This window comes from Anastrepha ludens, chromosome 3, assembly GCF_028408465.1.
Source record: "Anastrepha ludens isolate Willacy chromosome 3, idAnaLude1.1, whole genome shotgun sequence".
NCBI lineage: Eukaryota > Metazoa > Arthropoda > Insecta > Diptera > Tephritidae > Anastrepha > Anastrepha ludens.
Window position 1 is genome coordinate 97,363,927 of NC_071499.1, and position 22,833 is coordinate 97,386,759.

General features: G+C 36.9%; 1 protein-coding gene across 1 annotated transcript; it reads right to left on the minus strand.

The window, feature by feature from the left end:
- Positions 1-243: 243 nt before the first annotated feature.
- Positions 244-20,347, minus strand: LOC128858534 (vesicle-associated membrane protein/synaptobrevin-binding protein). The gene is made up of 7 exons (XM_054094903.1): positions 19,792-20,347; positions 7,594-7,746; positions 7,423-7,529; positions 7,207-7,306; positions 7,062-7,138; positions 6,896-7,000; positions 244-2,104 (listed from the first exon to the last, which is right to left on the minus strand). The coding sequence occupies exons 1-7, from the start codon at positions 19,844-19,846 to the stop codon at positions 1,952-1,954; spliced, it is 750 nt and encodes a 249-aa protein (XP_053950878.1). The 5' UTR covers positions 19,847-20,347; the 3' UTR covers positions 244-1,951.
- Between the last annotated feature and the right edge of the window lie 2,486 nt (positions 20,348-22,833).

Below are 22,833 nucleotides of genomic sequence, written 5' to 3' on the forward strand. Positions count from 1 at the left end.
AGCGATTTTGGTTTAGTTTTTTAAGATTCTATAATATTTCCCTTACATTTTAATTAACAATTTAAGGAAAACCATTTGCCATTATATTTTTTAATTATATTTATATACGTCATTTTTTCATTATTTCTTCAGTTACTTTATTAATTCATGTGTTTAAATAATGTAATAATTAAGACTTTTCATTTTAGGTAAAGCATATTTGTATGTTTTATGGTGTATTTAGTTGCATGTTTTTGTTTTACGTTAAATCTTTGTGTTGCTGTAAACTCACAGCAAAATTAAGCGTTCAGCGTTATTGTAGTTCATTCGGATGCTTTTAATTTTTCAGTTTGGTTTTTGTTTTGCGTAGGGTTTTGAGATTGAATTTCTACAATGTCGTAGACGTGAAAGCAAGGGTTGTATATAGTTTTTATTCTATATGCAACTAAATAGAGAATTTCTTTACAGAAAAGAGAGAAATCAAGAACTCTTTAGAACAAAAAAATTTGGTTGACTTGTTGTAGATGTATAGTAAGTTTAAGCCTACTTTGTAGCTAAACTCAGTTTAAAGATCCAATATTGCAGAGTTCCGATCAGTTTGAAAATTCACCACAATTTTTGCATTGAAAAACTGACCAATACTGTTATTAAAATGTTGTATTACTTTGCTTAAATTTGAGAAATTAGTACGAGACAAATATACACATTTCAACAAAAACATACACTTATAGTAACATAAAGTTTGGAACAAAGCTAAAAAGTAATTCGAAGTAAAACGGATTAAAACAAAAGCGTATATTCTACGGAGTAGTATGTGTATGCAAACATAGACTAGAAAAACTGGCAACATGAATTAACTATTAATATATACCTAGTTAGGCAAATGGTACCTATTTCAGTAATCGAACTCAATTTGTATGTGAATGTGTTTATTAGAGAAGTGAGAAAATAGAAAAGTAAACAAAAAGCGCAAATGAAACACAAAGATCACAGGAAATTAGTAAGGGGGTCACACGTACCCCAAATTAACACGTACCTAAGTTATCGATCAGTGAAAGTTTAAATGAATTATGAATTAACTTGGAAAGCGCTCAATTAATCAACATTTATTTAAGAGATTAATATCGCATACATATGCGTATATTTATTTTTGTATGTAAAAGGCAAACGAGTTAGTATTTTATTTATTCTATTCAGTAATAGTCTCGCTATAGAAGACATTGCTACAGCATTTCATTTCTACTATACGGTACGCCCATGATTAAAAAAAAGAGTAAAATAAAATATTAATTGTTAAACCTAATGCTTTATAGTGTATATTTTTCATATTATTCATTAATTTCTTTTGTCTGTTACATGTTTGTTTTTGACGTAGTTCATTGTTTGATTCTTTTCACGTGCTACATTGTAAAGTTATGAATAAATGCCGTGCCAGCGCTCAATCGATGTGTTGTGACCATACCAAAAGTAGATTCTGCAAGTTTTCATACACACACTATACTCCTCCTGCCTACATTCATTAAGTTAGCGTCCTTAGTTTGTCTACCTTACATAGAGCTTTGCAGCATACATTTGCAGGCTTTTTTTATATGCATATGTGTATGTGGTAAATTTTACTGCTTTTTAGCGCGCATGTAAATCATAATATTATTTAGATCAACTGATTTTGCTCGGGTTCCTACACGCCTTTGTCTACTTATGTCCATTTACGTATGTCATTTCAAAATAATCTTTCAACAATATTCTTTAATGCTTTAACGTTGTTTACCTTTAATCATTTGCTCATTTCATTTTTAATATTTGTTGCTTTTATTTTTACTGTTTTCATCAAATTTGATGGTTTTAAATATGTATTTTAAGTTTCGTTTTCATCGTTTATCTGTTGCATATTCTTGCGGTTTTTAATTTGTTTTTTTGTTTTTATTGTTGATAAACATTCCCGCACTTCAAAGTTTGCTTGCGTTGTATGCATTCAAAAATATTTGCCAAACAGAAATCCAAAAATGGCCGCAACAATCGACAACGCTATATAGAACACCGGAATTTGTTTCTCGCCCAGTATCGGTGTATAGGCCTGATCGTACATCGGTTTCGAATATGAATCCCGAATTTTGACGATTTCATCCTGAAAGTAAAAGAATATACGTGTTACTTATGTTTATTTACTCTTTGGTATTACGGGTTACAAAAGAGTTACAAAAGTAGATCTGAGATCTTAAAAATATGTTAGATAACCATTGTCTCTAATTTTTTTTAGTGTAAATAAAGCAAAATAATTGTACTGAGGTAATTAAATGAAAGGATTTGTAATAAAGGGTGTTTATTAAGCAATTTTTTCAATTAGGAAGAAATTCTAAAATTATGACAGTTAATATATGTATTTCCTTCACTTTTATATTGCTGTTGCTGCAACAGAGCAGCTGATTTGATTTTTTTATTTATTAAGTCTTTAAAGTGTCAAATTTTGCTTAAGGTAGTAGGTCTGGTAACTTATTTTGAAAATTTCGAATTTGGGTTTTTTACATATTTTGAAAGTGCAATACATTGGTAATATAATGTACAAATTTTAGACCGAAATTCGAAATATTGACGAAATTATAGCACATACATGAGAGCGGCTCGTACTTGCGCGCGCTAAGCCGCTAAAACTTTAAACGCGTTTTTATCAAAACAACGTTTTTCCGGATGGCCGTCGTGAAAACAAATTTTTTATCTAACGGATTGAGCTGAAATTTAGATATGTTTTTCTACACATCAATAGTTCTGGCGGGTAGTAGATCTGATTTATTTCGTCCCTAACTTTCCATTTTTTAGTCCGATTTCCACTTTAAAAAAAGCAATTTTCTTACGAAGTCCGCCATTTTGTTATTTTTTGTCAAAATCATTTGATCTTACTACCCGCCAGAACGACAAGCACACTGATTAATAAGCAATTTGTTTTTTCTGTTTCAGATGACCACAAGTGACGAAATCATGCCGGCCAGCCACTGTACCTCTTTTTTTTGCCGCTTGCGGCAGTGTACAAAAATAGTATCAAAACATTAAAAAAAAAAAAAAATTTTTTGTACACCATCTGATACCTTTAATAACATGTCAGAAAATCAAACCGATTGAATTTTATTTTCCCTTCCAAAAAATGTCCCAAACATGGCCTCAAAAAACGTGTAAGTTACCAGACTACTACCTTAAATTTCTTTGGACCAGTGATGCCCAGCTTATACTCGCACGCTCGTTTTGTTTTTATACAACTCGTATAAAATTGTATGCCCACAAAAATGTCTATGGAATTGCAAAAAAAAAAACAATGTTTCAATACATACAACCCCGCAGTCGTAACTATGACTATAGCTGCCGTACTTTGTCTATTATCTTGTTCTCCTTCGCAATAGATATAATTGCTATTTCTTGTTTATTGGCTCGCTTATTAAAGCATTATCACTAGCATTTGTATGTTTAATAGCACTTTTAGCATTAATTCTCTCACGAAGCTCCGCCATACACACGTTGCAAACGAAAACCTTGTCTGAATTTTGCAAAAAGTCGAGATCTGCTTGTAGCAAACCAACGTCAACGCCAAGTGAGAGAACTCTTTGCACTTGACGCACCGATCTTTCATTTGCGCCCGTTCAACTTTATGGCCGCAAGCACAAAGCATAGTGACAAGTTATACAAATAATATATTATTTTAATACACATTTATTACAATAAGTAGAGCCACCGTCTAAAGGTTTTTCAGCCACAAAAGTGCAACTTATTAAGTTGAACGTCAGCGGGATGTATATATGTTACGAAAAGTTTGGACGGATAAGAAAACACGTTCGTACAGTGCATAAATATTTTAACATTTTTAACAACAAATTTTTTCCAACTCCTTTCCAATTCAAATACATATATAAAAATAATAATAATAATAAAATAATAAAAAGAAAAAAAATCATTGTTTATTTACCAGCTGCAAAAATATAATATACCCATGCAAGGAAGCAGGTTTTTCATTTTAGAAATACTCATACATTAATTAACATTAATTCATTTAATATGTATATTAAAGTAAATAAAGAAATAAATAAAAATGTTTGTGACAATAACGATGTTGTCTGTCACAGCTCTGAAATTAATTAATAATGGAACTCTGCTATAAGAAAATCTCTATAGTGCCAGGCTGAGTATATGAAGCCAGTTAGTGTTCTCCGATTTTGGCCATTTAGTATATATATTACTTCAGCGTCGTTTAGCTTCTCTGCATTTAAGTATCCTCTTCCTAGTATAGGGTTGTTCAATAGGTGCGCTTCAACTTTTTTCCGACAGGGAGGGCGAACGACGCAATATTTTTTTATTTTTCGCTTGTCATTTGTTAACTTCATTAGTATACATTTCATCATGGAACGCTACACACTTGAGCAACGATTGCAAATCGTGCAAATTTTTTATGAAAATAATCGTTCTGTTGTTGCTACTTTAAGAGCATTTCGGCCATTTTACGGTCCATTTAACAAGCCGTCCCGTTTTGGGGTTATGTGAAGTCATTGGTCTACAGTAACAAGCCGGCGACGATTTGTGAGCTCAGAGCTAATATTGAACGCGAAATTGCTGGAATTTCGGCCGATTTATGCAAAAGAGTGGTCGAAAATTGGGTTCAACGATTGGACTTCGTAAAACGTGCACGCGGTGGTCATGCAAAAGAAATCGAATTTCATACTTAAATGTATATGTTCAAACTCGATAATAAACAAAAAATTAGTTAAAAAAGTCAAACCGTTTGCGTTTTATTCAAAAAAGTTCAAAAGTTGAAGCGCTCTTACTGAAAACCCCTATATCTTCTTCCTAGTTTGAGTTGCATAGAGTGCAATTTTTTACCGCGCTTCCATAAGCTATTGCATTCAGTTTTAACAAACCACATCTTACTTTAATATTGTTGATATGTCAGCTAAGGGGGCGTCCATAAATTACGTGAGATGTTTTAGGGGGGGAGGGGGTCGAGTCAAATCTCATCTAATCTTACGTTGGAGAGTGGGGGGGTCTCGGCAAATATCACGCAATTTTTTTTCTGATTGAAACAAAAAAATTGTACATGCTTAAGATTTAATCTCAAGCGTAATCGTAGTATGATTAAGATCATTCACTAATTCGTTCGAAAGAAAATAATTTCATTCATACTTCGACGTTATACATTACTACTGTCAAACCACCATATTTGTTTTATACCAAATAGCTCAATTTAATCTGAATTTGCGGTACAGTGTAGCCCGTCGGTTGTTTTCGCGCCACTATGAGCCGAACGCCCTATCACTCAGGTTGACGTTTGACAATTCCGGACTTTAAAGAACATGACGGAAAATCATTTGCTCCATTTCTAATACGCGTTCCGATTCAACCGCTGAATGCCTTCATCAGCACGCCTATTGATCTCTATTGCCCAAGTATACGTGATGATTTAGAGAAAATATGCTGCAGTACATGCGGTATTTACTTCGCATCTATCACAAGAGCTGCAGAGCACAGACGAGCAGCTCACATTGCACCAGCTAAGCAAGCGCGTATGTTCCGCAAAGTGCGACCCTCACGGATTGTCACAAGACGAGCTAATGAGTTACTGTGCGCAAGCGTCAACGGCTTAGAGTGGCTAGATTAGAACGAAGTTGAAGGAGCACATGATTTTACTGAAAATCATATGGACATGTTGGTCCCAATAGTCTCTCTTGAAACCGCGCATGATTCTCCATGAACTGAATTAGAGTAGATATTCTTTTTTTAATCGCAGTAGTTACGATTTAAGTCTTCTATTGATTACTAGTCTTAACTAGTCGTAAATAAAAGCACGAAGCAAATTTTTTTTCTTTTTACAATAACAATCCAACGCGTTTACATAAGAAACCCACATTTTGAAAAATCTCACGTGAGATTGGGGGATGGGGGAGGGGGTTGAATAAAATCTCACGACATCTCACCAGGAGGGGAGGGAGGGTCAGAAAATTGAAAAAAACACCTCACGTAATTTATGGACGCCCCCTAACCGCATATCTTCTTTAAAGTATGATTCTCCTTTTGAGTGATCTAAGTTTTTATATATTCGTGTGGTGCTTGATAGTGCTTTTTGTTTTGCCGTGTTTAAATTTTGTAGTTTAATGTTTGATAAAAGCTGGGTACAGCGATCTTGCCAGTCCGTAGCAGTTATATTTTCTTCAAGCTTTAGGCCAAACTCCATCCCTAAGTCATTGAGTTGTTTGAGCCAGAACACGTTTTTTCGTAATATGCACTGTGTAAGTTTGTGCGGGGAGGATGGTTCCATATGTAGAAGTCCACGCAAGTGGGGAAAGTTATTGATCGTCATTCACTTAGGAGTGGACAGGACGATTCTTCTGCATATGGTTGAAGCAGCTCACAACGTCCAGGATTAGCCCACGTATCCTCTGGGTAGCTTCCGAACACCCGCTCGGGAGTGAGCTAACGTGAGAAGGCGAAACATTCCAGGATAGTTGGTTGTGAGCTGGGTTTGGGACCCGCCACTTCGTTTAGGAGAAACGATACATAAGGGCGCTATTGCTCTATTCATAGCTGTACTGGTGACGAGTAATGGGTATATGGTTATGACATCGAAACCCAAGCCTAATCGTCCCAATGGAAGAGTCCAGGAGAGTCAAGAGTCGATAGCAGAAAACCGCCGAAAACGCAAAACAACTACCTTATTTATGCCTCTCACAAACAAACTATATTGCTAAAATCGTGAACATATCTTCGAGACGAGTGTACCAACATAAAAAAAAATAATCGAAAATCGAATGTCCGTAGCCGACGAAATTTGAAAATTCACCTTATTCCACCTCACATATTCCTATTTTTTCTATACACCAAAACCAATTGTTTTACATAAAAAGCCTATGCAGATCGGTCAAGTGTCATGTAGAAAGTGACTTACCGTAAGATGACGCTTCTCTCTTTGCAATTTTTCATTGTCTTCTCGCAGACGTCTAATGTCGGACAATAATTCCTCACGTTGCTCCGATGGCTGCACATTTGAAACCTGTTAGCATTAAAATAAAATTTTTCCTTTAATTTAATCGATTTATTTCAGTAAAACTTACTTTCTCTTCGCGAAATGGAACTGCTTTATTTTCTGAATCAACTTTTGTTGAGGTTTCCTTCACTATTTCGTTAGTACCTATTGAAAATACAACAAGGCGTTAATTAAATTAGTTTTCCCCATTATATTGGAAAATTGAGCGCTACCTGAACCTCCGCTGCTATCTGCGGCTGACGTTACAGTTGGCATCTCGAATACACATCTCAATTTAACATCCATCAACTGTTGAGGTTCCGATTCTTTCCACTGTACAAATTAATTAAATATGTTAATTAAATTTAATCTATGCTTATCTAAGTACTATCTGTAAAGAACTGGTTCGCATGTTTTACTTATTTCCAAAATTTACTATGGATACTCACCAATTTGTTCAAGTCTTCGACAGAACGATCCTGCACCACCAGACTCTGCACCATGAACTTATGCTTATTTTTGTCATTGGGGTCATACACAAACGGTTGTAAGCAAACTAATATATAAGTACATTTTTTAATTAATTATTAAAAATGCAAGTTTAGATCACAGTAACATACTTTCAATTCTGGCTTCCATATGTGGTTCGAGAGAACCGAAATTCGGACGCACACAATAGCGTTTCGGAGCGGTCGTTTTGATCTTGAACAGTATAATATTATCTGTTGGATTGTATATTTTCATAAGAGTAATTACAGGACGCGTAAATGGGCCTAGAAGTAAAAATAATGCAAAATGGTTTATTAAAATATGCCATATAGATTTACTAAATATATAATTTGAAATGTCATTCGGAAGTCCGATTTTCATGAAATTGTATATTGCTTCAAACACCACAGTGTTCGTGCGATAAAAAGTGTATCCGCTTTTAAGGAAAGGAGTTACAGGACTTTAAAATGGACATCTCCCACATACGCATTGAAAACAATTCATCAAACGCTGCACACTAATAGAAAATATCCCTTTATTTGCTGTCATGTCAGTTTTTGTTCTTAATTCGTAAAAATTGTATAAAAAATTTAATAAAAATTAACTTGAATATACATATGCATATATGTAACACATGGACTGAAAAGCCCCGGGTCTGGAAAAGAAAACGCGTTTTTTCTTGTTCAAAATTAGCTTTATTCATCAACGAAATTTTCATCAAGAACAACGTAATCATTCCAGCGCCGCTCTAACATTTCAATGCCACTTTTGTAGACCTCAGTTTCAGCGACAACCTCTTCATTCGAGCGCAATTTCTTACCGGCAAGCATTTTAAGGTCTGCGAACAGCCAGTAGTCGCTGGGAGCCACAATACGAAGTTCAATTTATGTAGTTTTGCCACTGCTCAGAATCATCAACACGTTCTTATTTTTGATCAACAGTGAGCAAACGCCGCACCCACTTTGAACAGAGCTTTGTCACAGTCATGCATACTCATAGTCATAGTATTACTCATGTAATATAAAGCCAACTTGTTCTTTGAGATGTTTAAGATGTCAGCTAACTCTCGCAACTTCACTTTTCAATCATTCAAAATGATTTTGTGGATTTTTGCATCATCGGTGTATCTACGATCACGTTTGAAATCAGCAAACCATCATTCACTCTTAGCACAATAACTCAGGAACTAATGATTGGAGCATCATGGAATTATTATTATTATTATTATTTATTAACAAATTAAACTAAATTAATTACATTAATATTGAAAATGAGCACTAGCTGTCAGGGTTTATCAGCTCTACAAAAATATTTAAAAACAGTAAGACTAGAATGTTTGTGTAGAAATAAAACGAAATATATTATACTTATATATGTATTAAAAACTAAATACTAATTAAAATTGGTGGGTGTAGTTTAGCCACTCCAGTTTGGTTCTGGTGTTGAGAATATCATTTAATTGTTGACAGAATATCTCTCTTTTCGCAAGTGGGATCCATTGTTATCGGTGCTGAGGCGGCTTGTTTGGCCGCACTGTCTGCCATCTCGTTCCTGTGAATTCCTATATGGCTTGGTATCCAAATTAGTCGTAGGGAAGTCTCCTTGCCAATGAGGTGTATGAATTGGATAGAGGATTGAGAACTGCTTTGATAACTGATTTGCTGTCGGCGTATATGAGGGTTTTACAGTCATTTTCCAAGGCCATGTTTATAGCATGACAAACGGCAACTGCGTCTGCAGTAAAAACAGATGCACAGTCCGACAAAGTTTGCACCCGTAGAGCGTCTCCGTTTGTGTCAACCATTGTAAAGCTGGCTGGTACGTTATTAGATTTTGAGCCATCTGTGAACCACAAAGTCCAATTGACAGCTTCATAGATAGTTTGTCTTACGCTCCTGGAATATAGAAAGGAATGCTTCGCGTGATGTATTTTTTTTTTAATTTTGGATAAGCTGAGGTCACAGGATACTTTCGTTATCTCCCATTATGGGTTTTGTGCTTGGTGGTTAACCATCAGATTGGATAACTCTAGCTTGTTGGCGATTCCAAATATTTGATGCATAACAGAAGTAAATTTTTGTGGGCTTTTCAATCGGTTTATATTTAAGATGTATTTGTGGATGATTAAGTTGGATGGGAAAATAAGTTTAGGGATGAGTCTCGCTTGAATCTGATATATCTTTCTTGCTAAAAGGTTTTTTATTGCAGTTGTGCGAAGTGCAAAAATACTCGTTCGCGCCGCTTGGTGACATACCGGTCGGAAGATGTTTAAAGCCGACTTTGGTGAGTTCCTCATGTTTTGTACATTTACAATTTCTATATTCTTTAAAGCTAATCTAAGATTGTGGAGGCACGTATGTTTCCTACATACATGAAAATTTTTTTGATTTTTCTAAGGATATCTTGGCTCCAGAATCACCCCATTCCAAGATGTCCTTTATTTTTTTTTTTAAATCGTTTCTATATTATTGTTCCTTTTGTAGAGTATATAGACGTCATCTGCATAAAGACAGTGATCTACCAGACTATGGGATTTTATAATATTCCTTATTTCATTAAAGGAGTACCCTGAGGTATTCCGTTTTCTAAAGGATAAATGTCGGAAAATTTGTTTTGAATTCTTACACGAAATTTTCGATTTTTTAGAAAAGACTTGACAAAGTAGAGTATTTTGGGTTTCACTCCCCATAAGTGAAGATGATTTAGAATTACATGGGAGCCAACTCGGTGAAATGCGTCAATGAAAAGTCCAGCGAAAGAATGGGGATGTGGTTGCGGGCTGAGAGGGCTTTCGTAACAGTAGTCAATGTGGAGAACATCGGTGCAACCTCTATTGGGTCTAAATACAACTTGCTTAGAGTTAATAAGGTGATGTGTCTCAGTAAACCATGCGATTCGATTTGCTATGATCCGTTATAGTAATTTTGAAAGGCAGGGGAGAAGAGATATAGGGCGGTAGCCATCAGTTGAGAGAGAATTTTGTTTTGATTTAGGAATGGGGATTATGGTAGCAATTTTCCAATTTTCTTTGATGATACCAGTGTCTAGGATAGTGTTGTAAAGCCGGAGCAGTCGGGATTTTCCGATTGTAGACATTCTATTGATCATCTTGTAGGAGATCCTGTCCAGGGGTTTTCCCTTTAGGTTTTCCGATGCAAGATAATAGTTCCACCATGGTGATTGGTTTATCTATGTGTACCGCATTTGGATGTGTCACCCTAGAATGGTATGTCTGGTTGGACGTATGATTTTTGTCTCTCCTATAATGATTGGAGAAATTTGTATTTGATGAATAATTAGACCACACTGTGCCAAATTGGTTAGAAATTATGAATGGGTCAGAAGGGATGTAATTGTTGGTTTTAATTGCAACAACAGGTGCATGAAGATTTGAAGGAGTGGGGTTATGTTTAAACTTGTGTCATGCTTGCATTTTGTCTCTTCTAAGGATGGTGAGTTCTTTATTCCACCAGGGCACATGGTTTTCGGGGTGTGGGATGCTTGAGGAATACAAAAGGTTGCAGCTTTGCGGATAGTTTTGGCAATGCTGGCAACTTCATGGTTCAGGGAGTTGGATTGAATGCGAGCGTCTGGTTGGCGATCAACCTGCCTTGCAAAGTTAGATCAGTCAGCGTGGTCTAATAGGAATTTCGGGGAAGCTTTGGAACGGTAGGAAATATTTGGATTCATTAAGAGATTTAGGGTTATTGGGAAGTGGTCGCTGTTATATAGATCGTCTAGTTTTTGCCATTTTAAAAGAGGGAATAGTGGAGGAGAACAAAGGGATATATCAACATGGGAGAAGGAAGAGTGGATGGAAAAGTTAGTCGGACCACCATCATTCAAAACGCAGAGGTCAGACAGTCGTATAGCATTTTCGATAATGAGGCCTCGGTGGTTATTGGAGCTGGAGCCCCATAAAATGTGCCACCCATTGAAATCGCCAAGTACTATACGTGGTGTGTTAACTGATCGGAAAATATCGGTTAGCTCTCTGGTGGTAAATGTTTTACAGGGTGGAATGTAAGCCGATATCACAGTGAATTTTATGCTCATTTCAATTTCGATCCTAACCACTTGAATGTTAGAGTTAATGTCGATCTTTTTGTGTGGAATGTGGTTCTTTACTAATAAACCAAGACCTTGTTTGGCCCTGGTGTTAGATGAGGTATTTACAAAGTAGGAGGAGTAACTAGTTGGGAGGGCTGGGGTAGCATTGTGGCAGCAATGGGTTTCTTGGATAGAAATAAGGCTTCGGTTGAATTGCTTAATAAGCACTTGCAGTTCGAAGAAATTGTTATAAAAACCTTTTATATTCCATTGTAGAATATTTATTTATTTATTTCTCAGTCTTTTATAAAGTTGCCTTTATAGGAGCGCGAAATGTTGGAAATATTTATAATTCTTCGAAGCAATTATCAGTTGAGAAGTCTTTCCTAGTACTGATGGTGTTTTTTTTTTAAGATAGTAAGTTTAAGATACAATTTGCAGGTATAAATAGTTTTACCCTCGATTTGGCGGGTAAATATGTGGACACCCGTAACATGTTGATCCTTCATTTCTCCGATAATTTCGTCTACCGCAACGTGGTTTAGACAAGGCGAGTAGATTACACCTTCGGTGACCTATCTGTCCACTTGTGTGGAATACGGTGGTTGTGGCATTATTAGTATGTTGTTTTTGGCCAAAAAGTCGCGCACAAGCAACGATGTGTGAGCAGGGGCGTTATCGTGATGCAAGAGCCGCTTTTTGTTCTTCTTCAAATCCGGGCATTTCTGACGAATTGCTTCGCGCAAATTGCACATAACTTGCAGGAAATATTCCTTATTGACCGGTTTACCCTGTGGCAAGAACTCATGATGCACAACGCCCCTATAATCGAGGAAAACAGTAAGCAAAACTTTTACATTCGACCGAACTTGGCGCGCTTTTTTCGGTCTTGGTTCGTGCGGCAGCTTCCATTGAGATGATTGAGCTTTGTTTTCACGTCATTACCATAAACCCACGATTCGTCACGAAAATTCAAAATTCGCGATACTTTTTGAACACACCTCGTATTGAACAAAATCAACTGTCGAATGTTACAATAGTGACTTAAGAAAATATTCCAATTATTGCAAACTAATTCTCGTAATTTTATTCAGATCAGGCACGAACTTGGGCGATCTTCGGTTTAATCAAGATGGCTCGCCATACCACGTAGCCAATGCTACAACCTATTGTATCCCATATTTACTTGTATTTTGTTTTTATAATGTGACTAGTAAACCCGACCACGCTTCGCTGATGCTCAATGACTTATTTGAATTTGAGCTTAATCCCCACCTATCGCGTAAATTTTACAAAAAAATATTTCCCTCATGCATATATGTTAGCTAATAAATCTTTCGAATTTCAGCCAAATTAGAGAATGTCTCGATCACAGTGTTACCTACAGGAAAATCTTGCGTACACGCTGATTTTACAAAAAAATAATCCAATCTTATTGTAAATAAGATCACAGACCGTTTTGGTCCTGTCACAAATATATGAGGTAGATTTTTAACCAAACAAATAAACACCACTTTTCCACATTTTTTTTTCTTTTGCCGTCACTCACCGTCATTGACACCCAGGTAAACCGCGGACTTAACCAAAACCGCCTCCGCGAGATGACTGTCCTAGTAGCGTTGGATCTAAAAAAGGCTTTCGATACAGTCAGCCACACCACGCTGTTAGATGATTCGCAGTGGACGGAGCTTCAAACCTGCCAAAACCCTGCATTTAGGACCGCGACAGGATGTCTTATGATGTCACCGATACAACACCTACCCGATGAGGCCCTTATGCTGCCTGTTAAGGAGCATAAAAAACTGCTCAGTAAGCAGTTTCTGCTAGGGTGGACGAGATCCTAGACAAAACAGACAGACAGCTACTGGATCGGACAGTGTACAGACAAGCCATAAACGACATTCATCGGGAGACTCTCACCACCTTCTTAAGGTCCCGACCCCCGAATGCCGTAATCGGAGTCCAACCACCACCAGTCGCAGACGAAGAGCTCCAACCTCCCCGAGAGTCCCGCGTATCCTTGGCACAATTACGTTCTGGATACTGTAGCAGGTTAAACTCCTACTCATCCAGAATCGACCCCGACATACTAAACATATGTCCAGCATGTGAAGGCACCCCGCACCACACTAACCACTTTTTTACATGCCCCATCAAACTCACTCATCTAACAGCCCTCGCCCTCTGGACCCAACCCGTCGAAACAGCTAGTTTCCTGGGCCTACCGTTAGATGAGCTAGACGAAGACGACCGGTGATTACTCTACACTGACAGGGCAAAGGTACTGCCACAACAACAACAACAACTAATACTATACCATACAACATAATACGAAACTATGATACTATATTATAAAAATCAAGATATGTAGAAATAAACATATACCCTAAACTATGTAGCATTCATTTTGGTAGTTAACACATAGAGAAAAATAAACCAAATACTAAAATGGAGAACAAAGTAAAAAAAAGAGAAGAGAAAGGAACCGGTGATAACATGAAATGAATACATATAAATATGTAAATAAACTTTCTATGCAGTTGCGATCACATACATTTTTGCACATTCCAAAAACAAAATTTTCAATTTTGTACCAGCAAAAGCAGCTAGGTACGTAGATTCATTGGTTCGATGGAATTATAATACTATAGAAGCAATACACTTATGCATATGATGGAGCACTCGAGCTCAAAGTACTAGATACCGCAGCACATATTGAATGGCTCAAAACAAAAGACATTACAGCGAAGAACAAGAAAAAAACAAGGTTTTTTTTTGTTCCATATTCAATTGCCCTCACACGGTCGTCCTCTGCTCGAGTGGCGATATCGTGAATGCGCGTGGGAGGTAGCAATGAAGAATTGTGAAGACTGTGTTGTGGGCGCCAGTTTGATGGTGGCTAGGGGTGAGATACTAATACATGTAGATACATACAAATACATATGTACATACGTTTAAGGGGCTAGAAGAGGAAGTGTTGGAATTGCCGCAGTGAATATACCGTGCCAATTATATATATATATAATATATATATACATATATATATATATATACATGTGATATATACATATATATATATATATACAGTATATACACATATATATATATATATATACCCTTTTTGGGTGTTTGCCCGAGCTCCTCTTCCTATTTGTGGCGTGCGTCTTGATGTTGTTCCCCAAATGGAGGGGCCTACAGTTTCAAGCCGACTCCGAACGGCAGATATATTTTATGAGGAGCTTTTTCATGACAGAAATACACTCGGAAGTTTGCCATTGCCTGCCGAGAGGCGACCGCTATAGAAAATACTTTCTTAATTTTAGTGTTTCACCGAGATTCGAACCTATGATCTCTCTGTGAATTCCGAATAGTAGTCACGCACCAACCCATTCGGCTACGGCGGCCGCACATACACATATGCACATATAAAATTGCAAGCTTTGTTTGCTTTTTTATTTGTTGTTGGAATTCTCGATCAAAGCTAAAATTTTAAATTTTTACTTATTTTTTTTACTATGCAAAGATTTTCTTGACAATTTGTATGTATTTGTATACCGTACTTTTTTGCTGAAACTACAGGGATTTCGGCTACAGTATTTTACCAAGTGATACGTTGTGAAAACTATGACAAATTTGCATAAAAACTCGTACCTAGCGAACTTCGTCTTCGACGACTAAAACTTCGGGGCTGGAACAGGCGTTCCATGTGGCCATCTTCAGTGACTGCGCTTCCTCTTTCTCACGACAGTTGACTATACACTACGGGAATGAGTATTCCTCAAAATTTTATAAGTACCTTCTGCTCAAATATGAACGAGACGTTATCAATAAAACGGTCCGCGGATGACATAGGCAAAAATAAATTTTTTGTTTTTTGGTAGGACTGTTATAAGCTTACATGGCAAATTTCAGCGTGATATGTCACATAGTTTGTTTTCTGTGCTACTGTAAACAAGTCAAGCTTCGGAGGCCCATAGAGCGTCAAAAACTACCCTTCGACAACAGGCACGGTATTGTGCTAGGAATCTTAGTTCATTCCACGATAATCCAAGAGGCTTCATTTCAGCTTCTGTTGAGCGCCGCCAGGTGGTACGTGGTCTGCGCTAATTCCTCTACCATTCTACATTCCATGGTGTGGACAACCCATTTTTTTTTTATTTCTGATGCAACGTCGACTTTGCGCCAACATCCGGAAGTGCGTCCAAAAAATAAAAATCTTCATACGACCACACCACCACACCTTATATTGGCTACTTACTTACTTAGGTGACCATAACAACCCGTTACCGACTTACGGCCGACCTCACTAGCTCTCTCCAGGGGCCTCTACTCCGCGCGCTCCTTCTCCAATTCTGTACACCAAGCGAGCATAGGGTTTCCTCCACCAGATCTTTCCACCGGAGTAATGGTCTTCCTCTGCGTCGGCTCCCTTGGACTTCGCCCTCGAACACCTTCTTTGCTGGAGCTTCTTCATCCATACGCATGACATGCCCTAGCCAACGCAGGCGTTGGATGGTGATGCGTTGAACTACGTCAATGTCGTCGTGATGATTCCTTTTCGATAGCAGAAAACGCAGCGGTGACATCTCGCTTACAGCGGCCGATAATGTCAATGTCATCGGCGTACGCAAGCAGCTGGACACATTTGTAGAAAGTAGTGAACACTTACGATGAACACTTTTCGGAGCACCCCTTCCATCACGAAGTTGAAGAGGTTGCATGACAGTGGATCGCCTTGTCTGAAACCTCGAACGGTATTGAATGGCTCGGAGAGGTTATTTCCTGCCTTGACGAGCTGGTTGTGTTGCTCAACGTCATTCTGCAAAGCCGTATGAGCTTCGCTGGTATACCGAACTCACACATGGTGGCGTACAGACAATCCCTTATCGGGCTATCGAACGCAGCTTTATAGTCGACAAAGAGATGATGGGTGTCGACTTGCTTTTCATGGATCTTTTCCAGGATTTGGCGTAATGTGAAGATCTGGTCAATGGAGGACTTACCACGTCTAAAGCCGCACTGATAAGGCCCGATCAGTGTGTTAGCAAACGGCTTAAGTCTTCCACATAGGACGCTAGACAGGACCATGTAAGCGATGGTTAGAAGACTGATGCCCCGGTAGATGGTGCAGATCGTCGGGTCATCCTTCTTCAGTACAGGACAAAGAACACTTAGATTCCAATCGTCGGGCATGCTTTCTGCTAGCCATATTTTGCAGATGAGCTGATGCATGCTCCCTATCAGCACATCGCCGCCAGTCTTGAACAATTCAGCGGGCAAGCCGTCAGCGCCAGCCGCTTTGTTATTCTTGAGCCGCTGAATGGCAACTCTGACTTCGTCATGACTAGGTGGTGGAATGTCCAAATTATCGTCGATTGGTGGTATCGGGTCATCTTCTACTGGGGCGGAATTGTGTGCGTCATCGCCATCAAGTATATTGCAGAAGTGTTCCCTCCATATGTGTGGACTTTGTATCCATAACCAGATTTCCCTTTTTTTTCTGCAGGCTGATGCTCCGGTCGTGAAACCTTGTGTAAGACGCTTGAATTGTTGATAGAATTTTCGATCATCATTTCTGCCCCTGTACTCCTCTAGCAGCTCACGCTCACGCTTCTCCTGTTCTCGTTTCTTGCGTCTGAAGAGGCGCCTCTCTTCCGATCTCTTTTTCCTGTAGTTATCCCGCACGGTCCACGTTGCAGCTGACAGCAGAGTTCTTTTGCAAGCTGCGTTCTTCGCTGCAGTAGCTTCGCGACGCTCTTCGTCGTACCATTGGTTTCGTTTTGGCGAATAAGTTTATAATTTTCATTTTTATATATGTACAACATATATACATAGATATGTAGGTATGTACATTTGTGAAATATTTAGTTACGAAAACAGCAGTACCAAGAAGATATTAGATTTAAAAAAAAATGTATATATGGTGGGTTACAAAGTGTTCATTATTAATTTGAAATAATATTCTATACTTTAAAGGAACACTTATTTAAATCAGTTCTATAACTAAAAACAAATTTTTTTATGAGAAAACAGAAATTCAGGGTTAAAATTAAAAAAAGAAGTGGTCATATAAGTAACGTAATCTGACCAAGTTTATAAAAGAGTAAAAGGAAAACGTTTGCAGATACAAAATTGTGACTAATATTTAGTTGAATTTTCATTTTTTTATTACGGCAGCACAACGGTGAGACATTGAGTCTACCAATTGTTCACATCGCTGCTTCGAAATCTTCAGTTGCACACAAATTCCCAAATTGTTTATTGTTAATCGGTTTGACATTGTGTGCGTTTCTTTTTAAATTCCCCCATAAATGTTTATAGGATTGAGTCCAGGATACAGGCCTGTCCTTCATTCTGCATTCCATATCTTCAAATCCAATTTCATATCCAAAACCAGCCTGCGCCGTAATATGAGAAACATCTTCATACCATTATTTTTGAGCTCCCATGTTTAATACTTTTTGGAGTATACATACGAGTATTGTGGCTGATTTTCGTTGTAAGGTGAACGTTTAATATATTATTGAGCCCATGACGCTGTACAAAATTATTTCAGACTCGTCAGCCTATAAAATATTACGCCACATGCCAGTTGTCCACCTAGCATATTTACTTCCAAATTTCAAACGTTTTGCCTTATACTTTGATGTCAGGAGTGGCTTTTTTCGTGGGCTGCGAATTGCTAGATAGTCTCTACATATCTGAAATCTGTAAACCTTCGAAGATATTTGATATTGAAATTTCCTTTAGTATGATTTATATGAAAAAAATAAATGAGTTAAAAGAATTTTTAAGGGTACTTCTATTTTCATGTTCACAGCTGTAATTTTTTTCTGGAAATGCCTATTTCTAGTACGAGTTTTTGAACGAAAAAAAGAAAAATCATTTTTGGCTACATTTCAAAATTCGGACAGCGGCCAACAATATATGCTTCATATATGTAAATATGGTTATGAGCTACTTCCATGTTTCGAAAATTTTAGAAAGTAGATACACACATACATACATGTTGAATGTACAAAATAAGCATATGAAGTGTAAATAGAAAATGGGAAAAAATTATGTATAACAAAAAGCATTAACGGAACGCAGGTTAATCAGTCAAATGCTCCATGACAATTGTTATTTATTTGCTGATGCAACACATCATATGAATTGATTGGTGGGTGGTACCGTCGGCGTGCTGGGAAACAAACCAAAATATTACCTCTTTTAGAAGTTTTAAATAAAAACCAATTTCATGGCTATAAATTGCAGAATCTTATTATATGAAAATAGGATATGTCTTTAATTTTACTGAAGGAGCAAGCCGCGACTTTGAAGCCCTTTTTCAACATTTTGGGTTTTGGGTTACGAAACCCTTGTAGCATATGTGCGATATGTGTGCACATACAGTTTTCCATTTATATATATAATCTATATCTTCCCAAACACCACTTTACAACCGCATCTCGCTTCTACTACTTGCTGTAAAATATATTTCTCCAAATGTCTAGTTAGCATTTTTGCAAATATTTTTGAAGATAACTAATGAATCATCCAAACCGGCCAGCATTGACAGAAACGCTAGACGCCTAGATCTCAGCTGTTGAGCGCTTAGAAATTTTAATGATTCATATGAACACTCGCACACAGATTGTTTCATATATGTGATTATGATAGATACATATGTTCTTATTGTATAATACAAAATCAGCTAGGTTTAGTCCAAATTCCATCTGGATGTGGCAATATTAAGGTGACAAAATAAAATCTGTGATAACGAATGTACTCAACGGAACTACAAAAATATGTAGAACCAAGTGCACATGTGGCTAGCAAATGCAAATCAACGCAATCACCTGCACTTTTTTACAAACTAATTGAATATGTGCAGACAATGAAAACCGAGACTGCTGACTTTCGACTTTAATTGCAGTATTTGCATTGGAAATATTTGCTATAAGAAAGCAATATTCTAGACCTAGTGTATAAAAACTAAATTTTGCAGAAAATTTCTTTTATTTTCACCATTATAATTTTTAAAAATAGTAGCAAGCCCTGAGACTGAAAATCTAAAAGAATTCGCCCCTATCGTGGAAAGTAAACGTTCAATATGTTTTTTGAGTCTTCTGCCTTTCGGCCTGTGATTCGTGGCCAGCGTCGGCGTTGACGTCGCTGCCTGTATTACCATCTGTCGGTCGTCTCTGCTTGCAGCGACACCAATGTTGGCTTCCATTCCCCCATACATTTAATGACTATTGTTGTTGTTCGGTGGCCTGTTGGCCTCACACACTCACCTATAAAGCGCAATTCGTTTTTTGGCTGAATGACCAATTCCTTCGGCTTCTCCATTGTCGAAGCTGGTGGTGTAGTTGTTGCTGTAGTCGCTGCCGTTTTGCTGTTTTTATATGAACGATGTGCTAAATTATCCAATGCAAAATGCGTGTATACTTTTATTTATTTATTATTTTATTTCTTTTTCCACTATAAACGTCCGTGTTCGACGATTGATGTGTTTCTTTGATTTTCTTTTGTTTTTTTCTTCACAGGCTACCAACACGCTTCTGCCCCTGCCAATAGTGCTGCTGTAATTTTCTTCTGCCTTTTCCACTTTCCTAATTATAAATTCGGCGTCGCTTTTACGCCCTTCCTTTTCGCGACTTTGCCAAAAATTATCAGTTTACTTTATAGATCACGAAAAACTTGTTAAAAATTTTAGTTAATTCGCAATTTACACACTACTTCACACAATTCTACTAGTTCGCCTTTTTCTCCGTTTGTCTGCACCTTCGATTCGCTCATCAATTTTTTGGCAAGTAAAAATTTAGCAACGCATGCGTCATTTTGAATTATTCGCCGCATTCTCGGCAGCTATTCGCCATATTTATTTGTTTGGTTTGGGTGCGTTCGTATTAAAGACATGCAGGGTCGCACCAAAGATTCGGAAAATGGATCGTCTAGAATTTAAAAGCAAATACTCGGTTTTATAATAGGAAGAATGCAATTACATTAACACCGGCCGATATCCCGCTTAATATACAAATTTTTGCGAAAAAACGCAAAAAACTTGCATTTGGAAGTATAATCGCATAATTCGTGCTTTCACAATTTGAAATGCGGCACTTAATTTTAATAGTTTGTTTCAAAATCACAATATTATTATTTGTTTGGGAATATTCAGTGAATGGCTAGGTAATATTGTGATTTGTGAGATTTAAATAAAACAAACTAATGAAAACGAAGTGAAGCGTGTTATAGTGCTCACACTCACCAATGTAAACATACGTTCTCTGTCAGTTTATAATTCAATTGTAAATAAAAGGTTAGGTAAGACCCGATTTACACGAGGAGACATCTGGAAGGGAGACACTGGAAATTCCCTTTTGAAGTTTCATTCGCGTTCACACGGGCAAAATGTTTCCGCGACATTTTGACATTTAACACTTTAGCATCGTCTGGTTCGGATGTATTCTAGCACGCGCTTACATGTAAAGCAGAGAGCGTTCGACAACAGTTTCTTAAATATATGAATGAAAAATGCAAACTGGTTAAATAATAAATAATTTGTTGTTTTTTTATTGAAATATATTTATAAATTCTTATACTTGAATAAAAAAAAAAAAATTAAAAATATGTACTTCATATGTAAATAATTAACTTAAAATTAACTTGAGTAAATAGAAATGCGAGGAAAATTAGAATTCAACATAAACATGCCCCATAATATATTTTAAATTATACCTACTTTACTAGCAAAAATAATCGTGCATTTCCCAAGCAGTGTTCGGATGTTTGTCATCTTTGTTATCTTCCGTTTGCTTGAAAACCAACACATAACTCAGAACCTTCTCCCACAAAAGAAAAAAACGAATGAAGCAACTGTCAAAAATTGGAAAGATTGGAAATACGAATAAGAAGAGCAAAGCGTGTCGCCGAGTACGGGAGACAAAATCCCTTCTCTCTTCCCTGACCGTCCTTCGCCTCCGAACGAAATGTTTCCCTTCCAGATGTCTCCTCGTGTAAATCGGGTCTAAGTAATAACAAGGGCGCGTTGACACTCCCTTATTTTAGAACTGCAGGATGGAGAAAGACGGAAAGATGTTTTCCCCTTCTTGCCTATAGGTAATAAAAAGTACGTAAAGTAGCTAATTAGTCCTATAATTAGAGAAAAACTACATTAAAACAAAACAACAAAAAAATTATTGTTTTCTTTCAAAGCAAATATAATATTTATTTAGAATATTTTCGATGTTTATCTAACAACACAAGAGCACGCAGAACTATGTTTTGTTACTTAAGAATGTATTTTAAGCTAGTTCATAGTTGTAAAACAAATATTAGTTAGATGTGAAACGAGAAAAAGTAAAAACATGGAGTCTCTAACCGAGTATTTTCATTACATTAATAAGGAAATGCTGCTAGTAAACAAAATAAGCTTTTATGTAGATTTCCGAGTATATTTTTTATTACAAGTTTAGTAGTTTATAGTTTAAAGTTTGTTTACCTTAATATACTTGGTCCTAACACTAGTAAGTGTTGGGAAAATACACTGAAGAGCAAAAGTGGGACAATAAAATTGAGTTTGAGATATACAGATATGTTTTGATTCCATCCGAAAATTTTCGCATAATTTTTTTCAAAATTTCTCTTTTATTTAGTTTAAGTTATCGTATGACCATCAAAAATAATTAAAGTTAATATGGCAGCGCGGTCTAAAGCAGTTGGAAAAAAATAATTGCATTGTTCCAGTTTTGCTCGACCATAGTAACGGATGAATTTTTAATATCATTTGACATTTTCGTTAATGTGCGGGGATTTTTTTTTTGCAAAACGTATTAATTTTCCAAAATGCGTTCTCTTTGTGCAAATTAAAAAAAAAGTGCTAGAACTTTTACGTGATGACCCGTGATATTGCAAAAAATCTGCAACTTAGCCATACCTCGGTTTTACGGCTTGGAAAAGCAAATAATGTCGAAAGGATCGGAGTCAGCAAAGGAGGCAGACCGAAAAAAATTACCATGCGCGATGCTAGACATATTGGTATGCTTCTAAATGCAAACAAATTGTCTTCGCCGAAGGAAGAGTTATCTCTTTTGCACCAAAAAGTAAGCGTGTGGACTTTATGACGGGCCTTAAGGCAAGCAGGATACAACGCAAAAGAGAAACAAAAGAAGCCTGCTTTTTCAGCTAAAAACATTTCTGCTAGAAAAGCCTTTTTAAGACGTCAAGAGCATTGGACAGTTGATGACTGGAATAGAGTACGGACAAATTATTTTAATTTATAGGAGCTTTCTAATTTCTCATCTTTTTTTTAAGGTAATTTGGTCCGATGAGACTAA

Excerpts from the sequence above, each read along its gene's own strand:
- LOC128858534 (XM_054094903.1), bottom strand. The coding sequence starts at position 19,846 with ATGGAGAAGCCGAAGGAATTGGTCATTCAGCCAAAAAACGAATTGCGC. Across the intron at positions 7,747-19,791 it reads AAACGAATTGCGCTTTATAG|GCCCATTTACGCGTCCTGTA; the intron begins GTGAGTGTGTGA and ends TTTTACTTCTAG. Across the intron at positions 7,001-7,061 it reads TTCCATTTCGCGAAGAGAAA|GTTTCAAATGTGCAGCCATC; the intron begins GTAAGTTTTACT and ends TAATGCTAACAG.